The following is a 20,990-nucleotide window of genomic DNA, read 5'->3' as shown; positions in this document are numbered from 1 at the left end:
TAATAGTACGGTATTAGCGTTTTGTTATTTTCTTAAGCCGTGTTTATCTCAATGCAAGTTTCTCCCTTCCCGTCGGTTCTCTCCCGTATTGCGGGGTAGGGAGTGAGCGAGCGGCCGCGTGGTCCTGTTGAGCTCAGGTTAAACCACACCGGGGGGACACGGGACTTGGGCCTCGCTGGAGAGCGGGAGGGACCGCGGCTAAACCGCGCAGCCAGGACGCGCTGCGGTTTGTGTGGTTCGTGCCGCGGGCGCCGATCGGATCCCTGCCGGCCGGGCTCGGCTCCATAGGGGGCTCGGAGGAGCTTATCCTGGGAGCCGGCGCCGGTTTTCCCTTTGTTTTCCCTTTGTTTCCTTGCGTTTTGCTGGGTGCTGCGTGCAGGGATCGCCCAGCGCCGGGGACTAACAGCAGCAGCTTCCCGCTGAGTCTGGAGCCCGCAGCAATTAGCGCAATTACCGGCTAACGAGAGCTTGCACCGCGGCGCATCGTCCTGCACCCGCCTCCGTTCCAGAGCCCGAGGAGCTTTCTCAGCCGCAATCCAAGTGCGCGCTTTGGCGCACAAAGGAGTGATTATGCCCTGCTTTCTCTTAGCTTCAGGTTATTCCTTGGCGGGGTTTTTTTGTGTTTTGATTCGGGTTTTTATTTTGTTTTTTTTAGGGTTTTGTTGTTTGTTTGGTTGGGGTTTTTTGGTTTTATTCTAGTTCGTTCTGGTTTTCTTGTCTAGATTTAGGCTGTGCCTTTCTCAGGGATCAGGACTCCCTAGGCCAGCCCAGGAGCGCTTCTGTTCTTGCCATCCCGCTTCCAGCACCGTCTGTTCACTTCCAGCTCTAAACCATGGCCAATATCTGCCTTTCAATCACTTTGTACATAGATGTTCCTTCTTTATTTCCCCCATTAGCGATGTATTGTGCTTTCCCTTCGCTTTACATGGCGCTCAGCTCCAAGCTCTAACCTGCCCGGCTCCGGTAACCGCTGCACAGAAACCGTGTCACCCGTAGCCTGGGAAGGACGACACAAGATCCGCGAGGGAAGAACCAGCAAACCAGAAGGAACAGGTGTTGGTTGAACCCCCTTTGGTGAAGTTCAGGCGCAGTTGGGGCTCCATGGGGTTCTCAAGTCTGGCTGCTGTGGTTCTTTTAGTGCCGTTGGCGTGAAAACGCAGTTGGTGTGCGAAGCGCAATGAGTCAGGTAGGAGGTGCCGGCGCCTCGGAGCCTCATCTTGCTGCGGGATTTGGGAAAACCCCGAAAAACCTGCAATTCGGGGCCCTGTGACCCCACTTGGGTGAAGCACAAGGTCACGCACCCAATGATTCGTGCCGCTTTCTGGAAATTCATTAGTTGTGCCTGCAAATGGTTGTTTCTTTCTTAGGAATTGGATCAGGGTGTTTTTCCTCTTCTAAGCACCGTTTTCATGTGTTTTTCGACGTGTGTGCGAGCTGGGTTACCCCAAGTGGTCCCCAGGGACATCTCACAGCTCAGGGTGCTCAGAGCCCCGTGCAGCCTGGCCTGGGGTGTCTCAGGGATGGTTCATCTACCACCCCTCTGGGTAAAGGACCTTAATGAAACCAAACCCTCAGATGCAGCTGTTGGCACAGCAAGGGCAGCACAACTTCACGAGTTCTCATTTCTCACCGCGACCGAGGAACGTTTCCTACGTGTTTATTTAACAATCAGGAATAGGTAAGAGCCGGGGACGCGTTCCTGCCTCTCTGAACACTGAGGCGCTGAAGGAGTGAAGAAACTCACCCACGGACTAAAACACCCTAATAAACCTTTACCTGGTTTTGTTATCGGCCAGCAGAATCTTTTAAGGTCTGGGGGCCTGTTTTAGTCATCCGAACCCTTGTGAACGGGGGGACTTTGGATGCTGTGTGGGTGGTCGAGCCCGGCGCTTGGCCGGTGTTCCCTGTGTGTGCCATGAGCCGTGGGTGCCTGGTTGGGCTCTGGACGCTCTGCCAGCTCCGCGCCGCTGGGACGGCGTTCGCGGGAGCGGCGCCGGTCGTGGCAGAAAACCCGAGCCGTAAAACGCCTCCGAGTCCCTGTGTTGCTTCGCCAGGACGAAAATCCCTCCTCTGGCTGTTTGGCAGGTGCGTATGTTGACGCAGAGATCCTGCTCCGCGTGCCGGAGGGGGAAGAGAAACCACCCTTTGGAATGGCACCGCAGAGCTGGACGCTGAGCGGCTCAGGTGTGATCCTGACTACTAGTTAAGATAGTCAGAATAGTCAAAATAACTAGTTATCCTGCTCTGTTGGCAATAACTCGTCTTCCAAAATCCAGCAGCAGAAGCGCCTCAGAGAGGCAGGAACGCTTCCCCGGCTCTCGCCTATTCCTGGTTGTTAAATAAGCACGTAGGAAATGTTTCTCGGTCGTGGTGAGGAATCAGAACTGCTGAAGCTGTGCTGCTCCTGCTGTGCCAGCAGCGGCTCGTTGCTCCCAGGGGCTCGTTGCTCCCAGGGGCTCGTTGCTCCCAGCGGCTCGTTGCTCCCAGGGGCTCGTTGCTCCCAGCGGCTCGTTGCTCCCAGCGCTCGTGGCCACGGGCGCCACAGCCGGTGCATCATCTGCACTGACCTGCAGGCCTCTCCATACCAGCCTCCTTGGCTCCGTTTGCTGGAAACATCGCTGCCTATTGCTGGAGATACAACGACTTAATTAGGACACGTGGGGGAATGAGTAGATTTGCGGTTGGGCAGGCTGAGCTTTGATCTTTGTAGCCTGCTTAACCCCAGGCTCGGGTTTCTGAGCTTTGGAGAGCTTTGCTCTGCAGGTTCTTGACATTACTCACAGCATTGAGAGTTACTGGCTGCTGGTGGGTCCTCCAGGTGCCGGTGGGTCCTCCAGGTGCCGGTTGGGTCCTCCAGGTGCCGGTGGGTCCTCCAGGTGCCGGGTGGGTCCTCCAGGTGCCGGTTGGGTCCTCCAGGTGCCGGTTGGGTCCTCCAGGAGCCGGTTGGGTCCTCCAGGTGCCGGGTGGGTCCTCCAGGTGCCGGGTGGGTCCTCCAGGTGCCGGTTGGGTCCTCCAGGTGCCGGTGGGTCCTCCAGGTGCCGGGTGGGTCCTCCAGGTGCCGGGTGGGTCCTCCAGGTGCCGGTTGGGTCCTCCAGGTGCCGGGTGGGTCCTCCAGGTGCCGGGTGGGTCCTCCAGGTGCCGGTGGGTCCTCCAGGTGCCGGGTGGGTCCTCCAGGTGCCGGTTGGGTCCTCCAGGTGCCGGTTGGGTCCTCCAGGTGCCGGTTGGGTCCTCCAGGTGCCGGTGGGTCCTCCAGGTGCCGGGTGGGTCCTCCAGGTGCCGGTTGGGTCCTCCAGGTGCCGGGTGGGTCCTCCAGGTGCCGGTGGGTCCTCCAGGTGCCGGTTGGGTCCTCCAGGTGCCGGTGGGTCCTCCAGGTGTGTGTCTGTTGGTCCTCCAGGATGGCCAGGTGTGATAAACTGTGTTCTAACCTGCAGCCAAGGGACTCAAGAGATGGGACCGATGCCGATCCTGACCTCACACGTGCATGTTTATCCTTGTGAAAGCAGAACGGGGTTGATAATGTTTCTCTTCTTCTTTTTTTCCAGAGCGGAAACAGCTTCCATGTGTTTGACCAAGGCCAATTTGCCAAGGAGGTGCTTCCCAAGTACTTCAAACACAACAACATGGCCAGCTTTGTGCGGCAGCTCAACATGTGTGAGTACCGCGGGGAGGCTGGTCCCCGCTCGGCCCGCGTTTGCTGTGGGGGGAACGTTGGCTCCAGGGACACCGGGGGGGTCAGCTGGAGAACAGGAGCTGAGGGGAGACCTTCTGATCTCTGAACTGCCTGAAAGGAGCTTGGAGCCAGGGGGGTCGGGCTCTGCTCCCCAGGAACAAGCGCCAGGAGCAGAGGAAACGGCCTCAAGTTGCGCCAGGGGAGGTTGAGGTTGGATGTGGGAACAATTTCTTCCCCAAAGGGCTGTGGGACATTGAACAGGCTGCCCAGGGCAGTGCTGGAGTCACCAGCCCTGGGGGGCTGGACAGACGGACACGAGGTTCTCAGGACATGGGGCAGGGACAGGGGTGGGTTATGGTTGGACTCGATGATCCTGAGGTCTCTTCAACTGAAATGATTCTGCGATTCTGTGATCTCCCGGGTGCTGTAGGAGCAAACCCAATGGAAGCTGGTGTTTCACAGCTTCATTTTGGCTGCAAAAGACCCTCAAGGTCACCAAGTCCAACCATAACCCCCTGTCCTGAGAACCTCATGTCCGTCTGTCCAGCCCTCCAGGGCTGGTGACTCCAGCACTGCCCTGGGCAGCCTGTTCAATGCCCCACAGCCCTTTGGGGAAGAAATTGTTCCCACATCCAACCTCAACTTCGCCGTGCTGGGCCCACGAAGGGAGAGCTGCTGCCCGGGTATCTCCACTCCACCAGCCCAGCTCTATTCTCTTTCTCCGCGCTCCCCCTTCCCCATTTCCCAAAGTTACTCTGTTTAATCCTCCTCTCTCCGTTCGGATGGGCCGGACGGCGCAGCGGGCCTGGCCGAGCGATGGACGCGGCGTCTGCCGGCGGCAGGGCTGCTCTCCCGCGGCAGCGCCGGAGGTTACGGCACAGCCGCCAACTCGCGCCCGTCTGCGCCGCCTCCTCCGCCGCCCCGGGGCAGCAGCACAAGGGTCCCTTGAACCCCGGCGCCGGCTCCGGGACCAGCCCAATCTCCATTCGTGGCTGGCGGGGTTACAAGCGCCGGCACGCTCATCGCCGTTCTCAGCGGCTCCGGCGCGGCTGCGGGCACATCCTGCGCCGCCTGACCCTGCGCTCTTGAGGATCACCCGAATAACCCCAAACTGCACAATATCACTGCAATAACGCGTAATTTCGCTAAATCACTTTCTGCTGCGAGCGCAGGAAGCAATTTTACTGCTTTTTAACCGCAGCTGCGGACTGAGCAGCTCCAATAACACCCTGGATCCATCCCGGCTGCTTACGGACGCGCTGAGGTCCAAAAGCACTTTGCGCTGGTCCTGAGCGGCTTTGAGGTGGTTTAAGTGCGTGTGAAGATGCTTGTTTTCTCTTTTCAATCATCTTCAGGGGGTTCTGGCCGTTGCGTCAGGCAGACAGCGGTGTGTTCTGTTCTTTATTTCTTTCTCTCGCCTTCTCCTTCTGCTGCTAATTGCAGTAATAACTCGGTGGCCTTTCATTTCCCTTCCTTTGTACGGGCTCGTGGTAGAGAACTTGCCCCCTGGGCTACCAAAGGATCGTTCTTTGTGTAGCACACCACAACATCTCTCAACGGCGTTGGTGTCCTTAGGAACACCCTCCTTTTGCATTGTCCCCCCTTACCTGATGACTTGGAAGCTGAGGGTGCAGCTCCCAAGGTGAAACAGCATTTTCCCAGCTACAAGAATGGCTTCAAAATCACAAATACGCCAGAAAGCGGAACGTGCGCGTTATTGCGGGAACCCCAGCTCCAGGCGCCTCCATCGCAACGGGGAGGGCGAGAAGGCGCCGGAACAATGAGCGGGGAGCTTGGGGAGATGCGGAATAACCCATCGTGTTGGTGGCCCCTCGCGTGGTTTTGTCTCCAGAGGGTTTGTGTTGTCATTAATGCACAAGATAACAGGCAGCGGTGCTTTGGCTGTGGCTAATTGCTCTCTATTTATTCACTGGATAAATAAAGCATGAGCTCGCTGGGTTGGCCTGGAGGCGGCGCTAGAGCCTTGAGTCTCCTTGGGGTGGTACTGGTGGAGAGATTTGGTTGATAGACACATGTTCCCTTCTGGCTGCGCGTTGGGTTGCTGAGCAGGACGTGTTGATCCACACGGCCGGACGGGTCCCTGCGCTGGGGGCGGAGCAGGAACGGGGACGTTGCGTGGAGCCTTTTGCTTTAGTTGCAGTAGCTTCAGAGAATCCCAGGATGTCAGGGGGTGAAGGGCCCTCAAAGCTCATCCAGTGCAGCCCCCCGGAGCAGGAACACCCAGCTGAGGTTCCACAGGAAGGTGTCCAGGGGTTGCAATGTCTGCAGAGAAGGAGACTCCACAACCCCCTGGGCAGCCTGTTCCAGGCTCTGCCACCCTCACCCCAACAAGTTGCTTCTCCTCTCCCAGCGGAACCTCCTGTGTTCCAGTTTGCACCCATTGCCCCTTGTCCTGTCCCTGGTTGTCACCAGCAGAGCCTGGCTCCATCCTCCTGACACTGCCCCTTTCCATCTTGATCCCCAGCAATGAGTCCCCCCTCAGTGTCCTCTTGTCCAGCTCCAGAGCCCCAGCTCCCTCAGCCTTTCCTCACACGGGAGATGCTCCACTCCCTCCAGCATCTTGGTGGCTGCGCTGGACTCTCTCCAGCAGTTCCCTGTCCTGCTGGAACTGAGGGGCCACAACTGGACACAAGATTCCAGGTGTGGTCTCCCCAGGGCAGAGCAGAGGGGCAGGAGAACCTCTCTGACCCACTGACCACCCCTTCTAATCCTCCCTCATCCTCTCTCCTTGCTGCCCCACACCGGGAGCAGCAGAAGGTGCTTTTCCCGTGATCCACAGTCCCCACGCTCCATGTGGAGCTGCTGCTCGGGCAGGTACCTGGAGCTGCTCTGCTGGGGAAGCTGAGGCAGGGGAAGGGCTGACGGCCGGAGGGACCTTCGCCCATCGCTCCTCCTGCTGCCTGGAGACAATCAGCACAAACCCCTGTGCAAACCGCCAGTTTAAGGCCGTGTTTCCCACCCCATTTTGGGGATGGGCCGGGTTAGAAAGCGATCCCGCGGTGACAGAGCGAGCGAGGCGCGCTCGTGCCGCTTTCTCTTTCTCAGTTCGCACGTGGCCCGTCAAGCTTTTCTCCCAGCGCATCCCCTTTGTTTTTCAGACGGCTTTCGCAAGGTTGTCCACATCGAGCAGGGCGGGCTGGTGAAGCCGGAGAAGGACGACACGGAGTTCCAGCATCCCTACTTCATCCGCGGCCAGGAGCACCTCCTGGAGAACATCAAGAGGAAGGTCACCAGCGTAAGTCTCCGCAGCACATCTTGCTCTGGATGAACTGTTGCAAAGCAGCGGTTCCACCCAGGCGTGCTCTAAGTGCTGATGGACATTGAGCCGTTGGTGATGGGTTTATGTTTTCTGGTTTTCTCCGTATTTTCAGCCATAGTTTGTTACGCCGCTGCCCTGCGCTCGGGCCTCGCAACCCAAATTGCTTCTGCGTTCAGGAGGAAGGGGCGCCGGGTTTTCCTGTTGTTTGTCTGAACGAGCAGCAGCTGTTGGAGTTTAGCGGGAGGGAGGTTGGTTTGCTGGGTCCTCTGGGAAGGCGCAGGAGCAATTGTGCCTTTCAGGAGGAGGGAGAGTGATCACTAGTTGAGCTGCAGGATTGACTGAAAATGCTTCTCGGAAGGAAAAATCCGTATTATGCATACAGCGTGTGCACACATGGACACGTGAGGATGTGTTAGATGTAGTAGTGGAAAGAGGAAAAGGAAGGATAAAGTACCTGAATTATTTTAAATGCGTTCACCTCCGGCGTATCCCGAATATCAACTTACCCGTTTGCCCTTTGAACTCCCAGGTGTGTTTTACAGCAGCACGGGCCCTGCAGATGTGCAGGAGCGCCCCTTGGTATCACAGTTCCCAAAGTGCTGCGAACTTCCTGAGCGGATCCATCAGTCCCGAAGCGTGGGCTGGGGGAGCTGCTTTTGTCGTTCTTTTCCAAATACGAACCAAATGAACACACAGAGAGCAGCTCTTGTGTCCGTCCGGGGCGCTCTCAGCGCATCCGTTTGCACTGAGGCGTTGAGTTCCTCCAGGCGTTTTCGTGGCGGTGGACACGTTAGGAGGATGTGGAGAGATCCTGAAGGTGTGTGAGCTGCTGGGAGGCGCAGGAACTGGAGCTGGGATGGAGATGAGACGTGTTGGTGGGCCCACAGACGTCTCCACGGTGAACGTGCCGACGTGTCGTTGCTCCTGAGGATCGTATCAAACATCAACTCAGCTGCTCAGACTCTTCCCCTATAGCGCTTGTAGTGGGGAGGAGGAGGATGCTGAGGCTGCCCTCCCGCCCCTGGGCTTCTTCTCTACCCCACTGGCCTTTCCTCATTGCCAGACTCCACAGCTCAGCGCCGGCAGCAGAGGCTCTAGGAGCATGCGAGACGCCTCGGTTTCCTGCATTTGGTGCAGATGTGCTCTCTGCGGCCGCAAAGCGCCACTTTTAGGGCGGTCACGCACACCCGCGTCCCGGCCCGTTTGCGTTTCTGGAGGTTTGTGTGGGTGCTGCCCTGCGCTCGCACCCCAGCACTGTATTTCTAAGCCAAAAAGACCTTTGTTTTGAGGCTGGGCGGAATTTGCCGTTTCCAGAAAGGCGGCTTTGCAGACGCTGCTTTCAGCCCTGGGACACAGCTCAGGTGCGACCGCAGCGCTTGGCCTAGAGAAGGAACAGGAGTTATTCGCGGCATCAACTTCGAAGCCTCGATAACCATTTTGTAAGGAGGAAACATCCCTGACGTCTCTTTCTGTCTCCAGGTATCCAGTATAAAGAACGAGGATATAAAGGTTCGGCAAGACAACGTCACCAAGCTGCTGACGGACATCCAGGTGATGAAGGGGAAGCAGGAGAGCATGGACTCCAAGCTGATGGCCATGAAGCAGTATGTATGTGGGGAGGGGGTGCCACCCAGTGCCACTGTCCCGCGGTTCCTGTCCCAAAGCGTTGCTTTCCAGAGCTCAGCTCTCTGCTCCAGCCATCCCGGGGGTGTCACCGGCGCCGCAACAGCCTCAGGGATCCTTGGAACACCATTAAAACCCGTTCAGGACCCCGTGTCCCACCAGCACGGTGCAACCTGTGGTGCTTTTTGAAGGGCGGGGGTGCTTTGGGAACATATTGGACTGTTAGCATGGAGTCCCTTTTAGTCTCCTTTCTTTTCCCAATTTAATTCCGACTTGAACGTGGATAAATGGAGTTTCACCTAAGCTGAAGTTCATGTTCATTAATATGGCGGCTTCTAAATGTTCTCAGCATCACGAAGTTAAAAGCAATTTAAATATTTTGCGTAATAGAGGCTCTAAAATTTCATCCTAGTGGACGTGGCGGCACCGAATCTGTGTGGAATGTTGCCAAATCTTTCCAGATGTTTTCTGTTGAGATCAAGCACCGTCCCGGCAGGTGGATATTGAGAGAGTCAGTGTTGGACTGGATGGGCTGAAAGGTCTTTTCCAACCCAAATGATTCTATGATTCTGTTGTGTCTTGTCTTTGGCTGCACCCGGGTGTTCAGATGGTTCGGGGTAACGTCTGCTGTCTGTCTGTCCGTCCCCCGGGCTCTTGGCTTTTGACTCGTGCCCAGTTCAGTTCTCAGCGGGTGCTGCTCACGCTGTGTCGCTGGGTTGGGAGGCAAACGGGGGGTCTGGGGTCCTGCTAATAAACCAGCTTTACCGGGAGGGCTCGGGGGCTGCTGCTCGTCCCCGGGCACCTTTTCCCTTCTGATCTCTGAACTGCCCGAAAGGAGCTTGGAGCCAGGGGGGTCGGGCTCTGCTCCCCAGGAACAAGCGCCAGGAGCAGAGGAAACGGCCTCAAGTTGCGCCAGGGGAGGTTGAGGTTGGATCGGGGAACAATTTCTTCCCCAAAGGGCTGTGGGGCATTGAACAGGCTGCCCAGGGCAGTGGTGGAGTCACCAGCCCTGGAGGGCTGGACAGACGGACACGAGGTTCTCAGGACAGGGGGCGGTGCCGGGGGGGGTTATGGTTGGACTCGGTGACCCTGAGGGGCTTTTCCACCCAAAATGATTCTGTGACTCCCTCAGGCACCTTTACACATCCTGATTGAAAGCTGCTCTTCAGCTTTTTCCCCTGTTCCCTCCGCACAAGTCGGAGGGGAACTCCGACATCCCACCCATCAGTGGGCTTGATTTGATTTCCCGTGTTTCGACGGTACTTGGCAAGCAGAGCGAGCAGCCCCGTTCCTGTCGGATGGAGCAGGAAAGCGGGTGGGGGCTCAAGGGGACAGTTTCATCGGGGAAGAACGTTTCCTCCGTGCTATGATCCGCAGCCAAGTCCCTTTTCTTGCATTTCATTGCTAACGTCCATGACATTTCATGACGTCTCTGGTGCTCGCAGCCCTCTGGCCCCTCTGCTGTGCGTGGGAGGGGAGACGATGCGCTCTGTCTGCAAGTCAGTCTGGATGATCCCCAAAATCACCAGGAATGGTTCGTTGTCCCCAAAGCAGGGGGTGTCACTGTGTGCAAAAGCCGGGTCGCAGCACCCAGAGGTGAGAGATGGTGTTTGCCGAGCTCTGCGGGTCTGGGTGCTGGGACGAAGGCAGCAAGGTCAATGAAAACCTTATCAGTGCCTTCAGACCCTCCAGAGCTCGTTGGTCACACATTTGCACGTTGCATTACGTTATCTTTCAGAGTATAACGAGCAAAGGACACTTTAGCTCGAGATATGAGCAAGACTCGACTAACTGTGCGGCTTCCTAAGTCTAAAGCGGCGGGGTCAGCGGTGTCTGCAGCTCATGATCGAGTCTTTTGCAGGTCACTTTATCTTTGTTATATGAGCAGACCAAGCTAAACCTGGAAGGATTTCCATCCCTTTAGGTGAGCGACTGCGGGTGGGATTCATGCTGTAAGCGATGCGCCCGGGCTCTGCTCCGGAAGAGCGGGTGGTCCAGAGCCACGGGTCCATGGCAGCAGGTGGAAGGTTCGTGTGCTGTTGTTGTAGAGCAGTTCACAGTGTCACAGTATCACAGTATGTTTGGGATTGGAAGGGACCTCAAAAGCTCATCCAGGTCAATCCCCCCATGGAGCAGGAACACCCAGCTGAGGTTCCACAGGAAGGTGTCCAGGGGTTGGAATGTCTGCACAGAAGGAGACTCCACAACCCCCTGGGCAGCCTGGGCCAGGCTCTGCCACCCTCACCATGAAGAAGTTTCTTCTCAAATTTAAGTGGAACCTCTTGTGTTCCAGCTTGATCCCATTACCCCTTGTCCTGTCATTGTTTGCCACCGAGAAGAGCCTGGATCCGTCCTCATGGCACTCACCCTTTAGATATTTATAAACATTAATAAGGTCACCCCTCAGTGTCCTCTTGTCCAGCTCCAGAGCCCCAGCTCCCTCAGCCTTTCCTCACACGGGAGATGCTCCACTCCCTCCAGCATCTTGGTGGCTGCGCTGGACTCTCTCCAGCAGTTCCCTGTCCTGCTGGAACTGAGGGGCCACAACTGGACACAATATTCCAGGTGTGGTCTCCCCAGGGCAGAGCAGAGGGGCAGGAGAACCTCTCTGACCCACTGACCACCCCCTCCTAACCCACCCCAGGTCCCATTGGCTTCCTGGCCACAAGGGCCCAGTGCTGGCTCATGGTCACCCTGCTGTCCCCAGGACCCCCAGCTCCCTTTCCCTACACTGCTCTCTAATATGTAGTTTCCCAACCTATACTGGAACCTGGGGTTGTTCTGCCCAGATTCAAGACTCTACACTTTCCATTGTTCTATTTCATTACATTTTTCCCTGCCCAGCTTTCCAGCCTGTCCAGGTCTCTGATGGCAGCACAGCCTTCAGTTTGGGGTTTGTTTGCCTTTCCAAGCGAGCGAAGGGACGTCCCCGCCGTGGCTTCGGTGCTCACAGCCCCCCACACACCCCGAAACGAACCCCGCGGGGTCTTCACCAGAATGGACCCACGAGGGACTCCACGGCTGCCCCTGGATCGGGAGCGATTTTTTCCCCTTTCTTGGCAAAACAAGCAGTTTGCCGCTCGCCGCGGTTCCTCGCGTCCCCGCCTGAGCCGTTATCACTATGGGTTGCTGTGGAGGCTTCTCTTTTGGCCCTTGGAGCGTCCGGAGCCCAGCACGCAGCGCCCAGCACGCAGCGCCCATGCGGACCCTCCTGCTTTCTGCAGCCCTGGGCCGTGCTCTGGGATAAGCGTCTCAGCTCAGTTCAGGATGAGAGCGCCCACAGACGCACGGCCGGCTCTAGGCCGCGTTCCGGCTGCTCCACTGCCTCTCGCCAAAGCAAACATTAGCGTTATTAATTAAACCGGGCTGGAAACCGCTAGGTGGAGTGCCTGCAGCAGGACAAGGGCTCAGCCAGCAAAGCTTCCAGTCCATAGGAACCGCGGGTGTTGCTTTAGAAAGCCGGGCTGGGTGTTCTCCGTTTGTCCTGCCCGTTGGCTCCAGCCTTCGCAGCTCAGAACCAGGTTGTTCCGTGTTCAGGGTTCTCCGTGTTGCTCAATAACCGCAGCTTGGGTCGGCGTCTTGTTATCTTTACTCTTTCCCGTCTCTTCCTAGCGCTGGATCCCCGTGCTCTATGCTGTTCCTTCTCTGGAGGGCAGAGCGTACAAGCCAGTTTTATGTCTTGGAAACTTGTGGTTAAAAATTCTCTTGCTCCCTGAGTAATAACCATCCAATTCGCCCGAGGTTGGTCTCCTTCCCTCTGGATCTGCAGCGCATCAAAGCATCACCTGGCTCTTGTCGTCACGTCCTTGTGGCTTGTTGTCTTGGTGAGTTTTCGGAGTGTTTTTGAGGGCCTGCTGGTTCGTCTGTGCGCCGGAGTGACCCCGGTGCACCGCGCCGCTCTCAGGAGTCAACCTGCCAGATTTTGGGGGCAAAACAACGTGGATTGAGACCTTCAGCTTGTGCCTGTTGCGCTGCCGGTTCCTGGTGAACCGCCTTGCAATCGGGATCCTGTTGGACGTGTCTTTGTCGCAAGTTCTGCGGGAATAGTCTGTGTTAATCCTCCGGCGCGGAGGCTCCAAATGCATTAATGGCTCAATCCAGGAACCGTCTGTATCCGCGTGGGATGGAGCAGAACTTCCAGATGGACCTGCTGTTTATCGGCCGCCCAACCTGCAAATCTGGGGGTAACACCCCAGTTCTGGCCGCCACAGGCTCAGTGAGGAGGAACTCGGAGAAACTCTGGTGCGCGTCGGTCTTGGAGGGAGAAGTTTGGTAACAGAGACCTCCCGAATTGTTTCTGCACAGAAACAGAGATTGCGGCTCCGACTTTACCTAAAAACAAGCACCATGCGTCCAAACGCCGGCGTGGATGAGCCGAAGTTACTGGTGCGAAGTGAACTTCAGCTGGAGATCTGAGCTCTTCTCAACCGTGAGTTAGAAGTGGGTTAATTTTGCTCTTAAAACCAGCCCGTTTTTGTTTGGCCAAGTGTGAGGTTGCTACGAATGAGGAATTGAGCTCTGAAAATGAGCTCGCAATGGGGCCAAACGTCCCGCGTTCCTTCTGGTTTGATCCGAAGGGTTGTACTTGGGGGCTCTCAGTCAACCGTTGGCTTTGGAAAAGCCACGACGGGAGGAGCGTAACTAGAGCTGGTGAGGGCACGGTAAGAACGCTGAGCAGCCCTCGGGAACAGAAAATACCAGAGCGAGGGCAAACCTGCTGGGTAACCAGTGCCCGGAGCCTTTTTCACTGGAAACGGAGGAGAACGGGCGCCGACGGGCGTCCCTGGAGGAGAATGGGCGTCCCTGGAGGAGAACGGGAGCCGATGGGCGTCCCTGGAGGAGAACGGGCGTCCCTGGAGGAGAATGGGCGCCAACGGGCACCAAGGGGCGTCCCTTGAGGAGAATGGGTGCCAATGGGCGTCCTTTGAGGAGAATGGGTGCCAGTGGGCGTCCCTGGAGGAGAATGGGTGCCATTGGGCGTGCCTGGAGGAGAATGGGTGCCAATGGGCGTCCCTGGAGGAGAATGGGCGCCAATGGGCGTCTCTGGAGGAGAACGGGCGCCGACGGGCGTCCCTGGAGGAGAACGGGCGTCCCTGGAGGAGAACGGGCACCGACGGGCGTCTCTGGAGGAGAACGGGCGCCGATGGGCGTCTCTGGAAGAGAACGGGTGTCCCTGGGGGAGAACGGGTGCTGATGGGCGTCCCTGGAGGAGAACAGGCGTCCCTGGAGGAGAACGGGTGCCGACGGGTGTCTGTGGAGGAGAACGGGTGCCGTCAGGCATCCCTGGAGGAGAACGGGCACCAATGGGCGTCCCTGGAGTAGAACGGGTGCCGACGGGCGTCCCTGGAGGAGAACGGGTGCCAATGGGCGTCCCTGGAGGAGAACAGGTGCTGATGGGTGTCCCTGGAGGAGAACGGGTGTCCCTGGAGGAGAACGGGCATCCCCGGGGGAGAACGGGCGCCGTCGGGCGTCCCTGGAGGAGAACGGGCGTCCCTGGAGGAGAACGAGTGTCCCTGGAGGATAACGGGCACCGACGGGCGTCTCTGGAGGAGAACAGGCATCTCTGGAGGAGAACGGGCGTCCCTGGAGGAGAACGGGTGCCGACGGGTGTCTCTGAAGGAGAACGGGCGTCCCTCGAGGAGAACAGGCGTCTTTGGAGGAGAACGGGCGCCGACGGGCGTCCCCAGGGGAGAACGGGTGTCCCTGGAGGAGAACGGGCACCAACGGGCGTCCCTGGAAGAGAGCAGGTGTCCCTGGAGGAGAACGGGCGCCGTCGGGCGTCTCTGGAGGAGAACGGGCACTGACGTGCATCTCTGGAGGTAACTGCAGCCCGAGGAACCGTCGCTTGAGGGGTTTTATGCAGTAACAGAGATGAAAATAGATCAAATTAGACTAGTGCTAAGGTCTTAAGTAAAATTTTGATACGGGGAGGATGTGGTTGATCTCACCACTGCAAGTGGGAATTGGAGATTCCCCGCCTGAGCCGCAGCTGCAGCAGCGAGTGCCCGCGGATGCTGCACCTCGTGCTCCGCGCACCCGAATCACAGCGCTCAGGGCTTTGTGCCGTGAAGAGCCCGGACCACGAAGCAAGCCCTGTGTTCTGGGAAGATTCCGGAGCCCGCTGTCTCATTCTCTGGGCCCCTCAGGTCAGGAAAGAGATTGAAGTGCTGGAGCGGGTCCAGAGAAGAGCAACAAGACTGGGGAAGGGGCTTGAACACAAGCCCTATGGGGAGAGGCTGAGGGAGCTGGGCTTGTTTAGTCTGGAGAAGAGGAGGCTTAGAGCTGAGCTCAGCACTCTCTAGAACTACCTGAAGGGCAGTTCTGGCCAGGTGGGGATTGGGCTCTTCTCCCAGGCATCAGCAATAGGACAACGGGGCTTAAACTTAAATTTAGGCTGGAGATTAGAAAGCAATTGTTTGCAGAGAGAGTGGTCAGGCATTGGAATGGCTGCCCAGGGAGGTGCTGGACTCACCGGCCCTGGAGGGTTTTAAGCTGAGACTGGCCATGGCACTTAGTGCCATGATCTGGTCAATGGGCTGGAGTTGGACCAAGGGTTGGACTTGATGATCTCTGAGGGCTTTTCCAACCCAGTCCATTCTGTGATTCTGTATTTTGAATCGGGATCCACTTCAGCTAAACACGCCAAGTGTGGTTTCTATCAAGAAGCTTTGTTGGCGTAATAAAAGGTTTCTGGTCACAGCTTCTGTGGAATAGAGATCTCAGTGAAAACACAGACGGGCTGAGTCTGGAAGGGGAAATGTGTGCGGGGGCTTTTACCGGTTTGAATTAGGAATTTCTCAGTCCTATCCCATGTAACGCTCAGGGTGATGGTGTTTTTATTAAGCTCTCAAATCTTCTCCTATTGACTCAGCTCAAAACGTCTCCCAGAAGAGCCGGGACCGCGATGGGACCCGTCTCCGCTCGTGTGACAGTGGCTGAGTCGCCATCAGTCTCTGGCGCTGGCAGCAGATGATGGAAAAGCCCGGCTTAGGGTAGGAGCACATTCACAGTTGGTCAGCATGTCCGAGGGCTCCGGGAGCCGCGATGCGGCGTCCCTGCAGCGCGGGGCCGTCGCCTTGCGTTGGCTCAGCCTGCGCTTTCCTGCTCTTAGTCTTAGTTTGGGGCTTTTTGTTAGTTTTAGGGTGGGCTTTTGTTGGGTTTGCGGGCGTTGTTTTCTTCTCCGGGCAAACAGGCGTCCCTTGTCTTCTTCAGGTGTTTCTGAGCCTCTGGAGACTTGTATTGTTTAATAAAGACAAGCGAGTTGTGGGTGAAACGAGTGTCTGAACTGGCCGTGAGCTCCAGGGGAGGTTTGAGCGGCCTTTGGAGCTCACGGAGTTACGGTCGCATTGCACCATTTCCTTTGTCGTCCCGGTTACCTCGCACGGAAAGACGTGCAAAACCCGCAAATCTCCCCATTCTGGGCGCGCACAACCCGGGGCTCTTGTGCTGCTGGTGCGGAGCCGCGGTTGGTCGTGCACGGCGCCGGAGCCTCCGGGCGCCCTTCTGCTCCTCCCTGCCCAGCTGCTCCTTCACATCATTAACAGCTCCAAATTACCTCTTCTCTTCTGTTTCCCCCGCGTTTATCACAACGTGAAGGTTTATTGGAGCGTGGGAGGACGAGCCCTCCGGGCCGTTCTGCGGGGATTCACCAGGTCACAGTGCGGAATGTTGGTTTGGCTGTTCCGTCCCCCCGTTCCAACAGCTTTCCTGCTCTCCTGGTGTCCCACACACGTCCCGTAACGCGTTGTAACTGCTGCTCTGTCCTGCAGGCTCATCACTGCCCAGCATCGCGTCGCTCACCCAACACCTTCCCCAAATTCCTCGTGCTGCTGTTTGGGAAAGCGCCTCTTTCCACTCTGCTGCACCTTCAGTGTTGCTTAGCGGTGCTGAGGCTTTGCTAGAACCGTTCTTAACAGGCCGAGCTTAGCAAGTCTTGATATTCAAAGGGACTGTGTAATACACGCGTGATTTACCAACAGCCAGGATGCTTCTGCTCACGAGAAGTTTTGTGTTAAGAGCGTTACTGTCGGTATCTTTTCTATTTCTTTTCTAGTATTTTAGAGCTGGGAAGGAGTCAGAAGGGCTGCAGGAGCCTGGGACTGGGTTTGCTCCATCTCCTTCTCCGGGAGCCGGAGCAAAGGGTGCTCATTAATTACCGCAGACCCGGAGCCGGTGACTGACCCCGCGCTCCTGCCGTTCCGTTTGGCTTCCGTTCTGCTTCCTGAGCTTCTGAAGCGCTGACTCAGCCCAGCCAAATGTTTTCCTCTGGGCTTTCTAACTTGGAGCTGTTGAGGTTTCGGAGCTGACGATGGCAATTAAAGCTGGCGCTGGGGCCGCGCTGCCTCTCAGGTATAATTCACGTATTCCTCTAATGTTTGGCTCCAGCGCCGGCTCCGTCGGTGTCTGTGTGTGATTCCTCGTCTCCTGTGAGCGCCGTGCGGCTCCGTAAGGGGAGCGGTTCGGTTTACCTGTAGGTGCGGCCGCCCGCTTGGCTTTTCGGGCTGTGAACAATTCAAGACGCCAACGCTGGGCCGTTTTCTGGCGGGTCCGGGATTTCCGTGCGGCCGTGGCGCTGCCCTGGGCTGGCGCCGCGGTCGTTATTCATATCACAAGCGTAACAAAACCAGCCCGAATGCTCGGGGAGCGGAGAACCCACCCAGTGCTCGCAATGGAGACGCTGGCTCTGGGTTTGGAAGCATTTGTACCCACAGGTTGTTTTGCAGGGAGGAAGGAGATCGCTGCCCGCGCCTGCGCCCTGCCTGCGCCCTGCCTGCGCCCTGCCTGCGCCCTGCCTGCGCCCTGCCTGCGCCCTGCCCTGCCCGTGCCCTGCCTGCGCCTGCCCTGCCTGTGCTCTGCCTGTACCTGCCTGTGCCCTGCCTGTGCTCTGCCTGTACCTGCCTGTGCTCTGCCTGTACCTGCCTGTGCCCTGCCTGCGCCTGCCCTGCCTGTGTTCTGCCTGCACCTGCTCTGCCTGTGCTCTGCCTGTGCTCTGCCTGTGCTCTGCCCGTACCTGCCCGCGCCCTGCCCTGCCTGCGCCCTGCCTGCGCCCTGCCTGCGCCCTGCCTGCACCCTGCCCTGCCCGCGCCCTGCCCGCGCCCTGCCCGCGCCCTGCCCGCGCCCTGCCCGTGCCCTGCCCGCGCCCTGCCCTGCCTGCGCCCTGCCTGTGCTCTGCCCGTACCTGCCCGCGCCCTGCCCGCGCCCTGCCTGCGCCCTGCCCTGCCCGTGCCCTGCCTGCGCCTGCCCTGCCTGTGCTCTGCCTGTACCTGCCTGTGCCCTGCCTGTGCTCTGCCTGTACCTGCCTGTGCTCTGCCTGTACCTGCCTGTGCCCTGCCTGCGCCTGCCCTGCCTGTGTTCTGCCTGCACCTGCTCTGCCTGTGCTCTGCCTGTGCTCTGCCTGTGCTCTGCCTGTGCTCTGCCCGTACCTGCCCGCGCCCTGCCCGCGCCCTGCCCGCGCCCTGCCCGCGCCCTGCCCTGCCTGCGCCCTGCCTGCGCCCTGCCTGCGCCCTGCCTGCACCCTGCCCTGCCCGCGCCCTGCCCGCGCCCTGCCCGCGCCCTGCCCGCGCCCTGCCCGTGCCCTGCCTGCCTGTGCCCTGCCTGTGCTCTGCCTGTGCTCTGCCCGTACCTGCCCGCGCCCTGCCCGCGCCCTGCCCGCGCCCTGCCCGCGCCCTGCCCTGCCTGCGCCCTGCCTGCGCCCTGCCTGCACCCTGCCCTGCCCGCGCCCTGCCCGCGCCCTGCCCGCGCCCTGCCCGCGCCCTGCCCGTGCCCTGCCTGCCTGTGCCCTGCCTGTGCTCTGCCTGTGCTCTGCCCGCGCCCTGCCCGCGCCCTGCCCGCGCCCTGCCCGCGCCCTGCCCGCGCCCTGCCCTGCCTGCGCCCTGCCTGCGCCCTGCCTGCACCCTGCCCTGCCCGCGCCCTGCCCGCGCCCTGCCCGCGCCCTGCCCGCGCCCTGCCTGTGCCCTGCCTGCCTGTGCCCTGCCTGTGCTCTGCCTGCGCCCTGCCTGCGCCCTGCCTGCGCCCTGCCTGCGCCCTGCCTGCGCCCTGCCTGTGCCCTGCCTACGCCTGCCCTGCCTGTGCCCTGCCTGTGTCCTGCCTGCGCCTGCCCTGCCTGCTGCTGCCCCCACAGCAGGATGAGGGTTCGGGGACCCCCCCGGTGGTTCCTCGGCTCCTCTCTGGCCCCGGGAGCCCCGGCGGACCCGTGAGTTTCATTCCAAGCCGGGTGTCAAAGGCCACGGTGTCCGCACCTCCTGCGGGGCTCAGCACCGCGCCGTGTCCCGCGGGGCTCAGCACCATGTCCTGCAGGGCTCAGCACCGCGCCGTGTCCTGCAGGGCTCAGCACCGTGTCCCGCGGGGCTCAGCACCATGCGTGTGACCGCGGGGCTCAGCACTGTGTCCCGCAGGGCTCAGCACCGCGCCGTGTCCCGCGGGGCTCAGCACCACACCGTGTCCCGTGGGGCTCAGCACCATGTCCTGCAGGGCTCAGCACCGTGCCTTGTCCCGCGGGGCTCAGCACCGTGTCCCGCGGGGCTCAGCACCGCGCCGTGTCCCGCGGGGCTCAGCGCCGTGCCGTGTCCCGCGGGGCTCAGCACCATGTCCCGCGGGGCTCAGCACCATGTCCCGCGGGGCTCAGCACCGTGTCCCGCGGGGCTCAGCACCGCGCCGTGTCCTACGGGGCTCAGCACCACACCATGTCCCACGGGGCTCAGCACCGTGCCATGTCCTCTGGGGCTCAGCGCCGCGCTGTGTCCCGCGGGGCTCAGCACTGTGCCATGTCCTGCAGGGCTCAGCACCGTGTCCCGCGGGGCTCAGCACCGTGTCGTGTCCCGCGGGGCTCAGTGCTGCCCGGGACGCCGCGAGCTCTTCCCCCGCAAGGCCCCAGCGCTTTTCCAAGGCCCCGGTCGCTCACCGAATTGAAAAGTTAAAACTCCTCTGGACAAAACTAAATGTGAAGAGCCACAAGGATCTGGCCTTTCGCAGCACAACCCCTCTTCCCCGGAATTAGTTTACCGTCTGCAAACCCCCAGTAAATCATCCCAAATCATTCTGACCCGTGCAGCTTGCTCGATGGTTTCAGGGTTCCAAAAGCAACATATATATTACGGTTTGATGCTGACCTAAGGGGATAGAGTTTGCATTACGGCATTTGTTGAAAAGATTGAATCCATCAGCGTTAGGTGAGAGAAAAGCTGAGCTAGGCCGGAACGAAGCCAACGAGGCGATATCCAAGTTTAGTCACCGCGCTCGGAAAAGCCTCATTACCAGCAGCCCTCCCACCTTCGGGGAGCAAGGTGCTCTGCTTCAAACCCGCTCCAAACCCCCTGGGCTTTAGTCCTGGGCTTAGCGTTAGGCAGAGCTTTCCAACCCTGGTTCTCTCTTCACCTTTTCCTCAGCAGCCCCGCGAGCGCAAGTGGTTTGTTCTGCATGTCTGGGCTGGCCTGGAAAAACCAAAGCACGGTCCGTGTAGCAAAGACGTCAGGTTTGTAAGGTGATCTGCTGGGAAGCGGCCAACCGGGTGTTTCCGGTGGTTCCCGCCGTGCTGTACGAGCCTGGCGGATCCCGAGTCCCGCTCGTGGTCCCGGAGCCGCGTTGGGAGCCGGGGACGTGGTCCCGGAGCCGCGTTGGGAGCGGGAGACGTGGTCCACGGAGCCGCGTTGGGAGCGGGGCACGTGGTCCCGGAGCCGCGTTGGGAGCGGGGGACGTGGTCCCCGGAGCCGCGTTGGGAGCGGGGGACGTGGTCCCGGAGCCGTGTTGGGAACAGGGGACGTGGTCCTGGAGCCACGTTGGGAGCGGGAGACGTGGTCCCGGAGCCACGTTGGGAGCGAGGGACGTGGTCCCGGAGCCGCGTTTGTAGCAGTTCACTCACCATGGGCCTTGGAACCGGGTTTAACTTTGCGGGTTTTATACACACGGCTGTTTACGGGCAGAGTTGGAGCGAGGGACCAGGGCTGTGCTGCTGGCCGGTTGTCTGTCTGTCTGCCACCCAACCCTGGCTGTGTGTCTGTCACCCAGCCTTGGCTGTCTGTCTTTATGCCACCCAGCCCTGGCTGTATGTCACCCAGCCCTGGCTGTGTGTCTGTCACCCAACCCTGGCTGTCTGTCTTTCTGCCACCCAGCCCTGGCTGTATGTCATTCACCCCGGCTGTCTGTCAGCAAACCCTGTCTGTCTGTCTGCCACCCAAACACTGTCTGTCTCTCACCCAGCCCTGGCTGTGTGTCTGTCACCCAGCCCTGTCTGTCCGTCTTTCTGCCACCCTCCCCGTCCGTCTGCACGTGCAGTTGCTCAGGCCACATCCCACGTGCAGCAGGTGAAATACACTCAACCTGAGGCTTCTCCTCCTCCCCGTGCGCCCGCGGTGCTGCCGGCGGCGGGAGGACGTGCCGGGGAACATCCAGCGCGTGGAAGGGGACAGAGGTGGCTGCAGA

The 20,990-nt window shown here is 59.4% G+C and overlaps 1 protein-coding gene across 1 annotated transcript in view; it reads left to right on the top strand.

The window, feature by feature from the left end:
- The window catches only part of HSF1 (heat shock transcription factor 1), a 65,944-nt gene that overhangs the window by 8,711 nt on the left and 36,243 nt on the right, over window positions 1-20,990 (top strand). The window contains exons 2-4 of the mRNA XM_082043970.1: window positions 3,543-3,651; window positions 6,790-6,926; window positions 8,430-8,554. Coding sequence (XP_081900096.1) covers window positions 3,543-3,651; window positions 6,790-6,926; window positions 8,430-8,554 — 371 coding nt within the window. The remainder of the gene's footprint in view (window positions 1-3,542; window positions 3,652-6,789; window positions 6,927-8,429; window positions 8,555-20,990) is intronic.

The sequence above is a fragment of the Streptopelia decaocto genome (genome assembly GCF_964273445.1).
Source record: "Streptopelia decaocto genome assembly, chromosome: 2".
In the NCBI taxonomy this organism is placed as follows: Eukaryota; Metazoa; Chordata; class Aves; order Columbiformes; family Columbidae; genus Streptopelia; species Streptopelia decaocto.
Note: the sequence above shows the minus strand (reverse complement) of the source record. Positions and strands in the feature narration are given on the sequence as shown.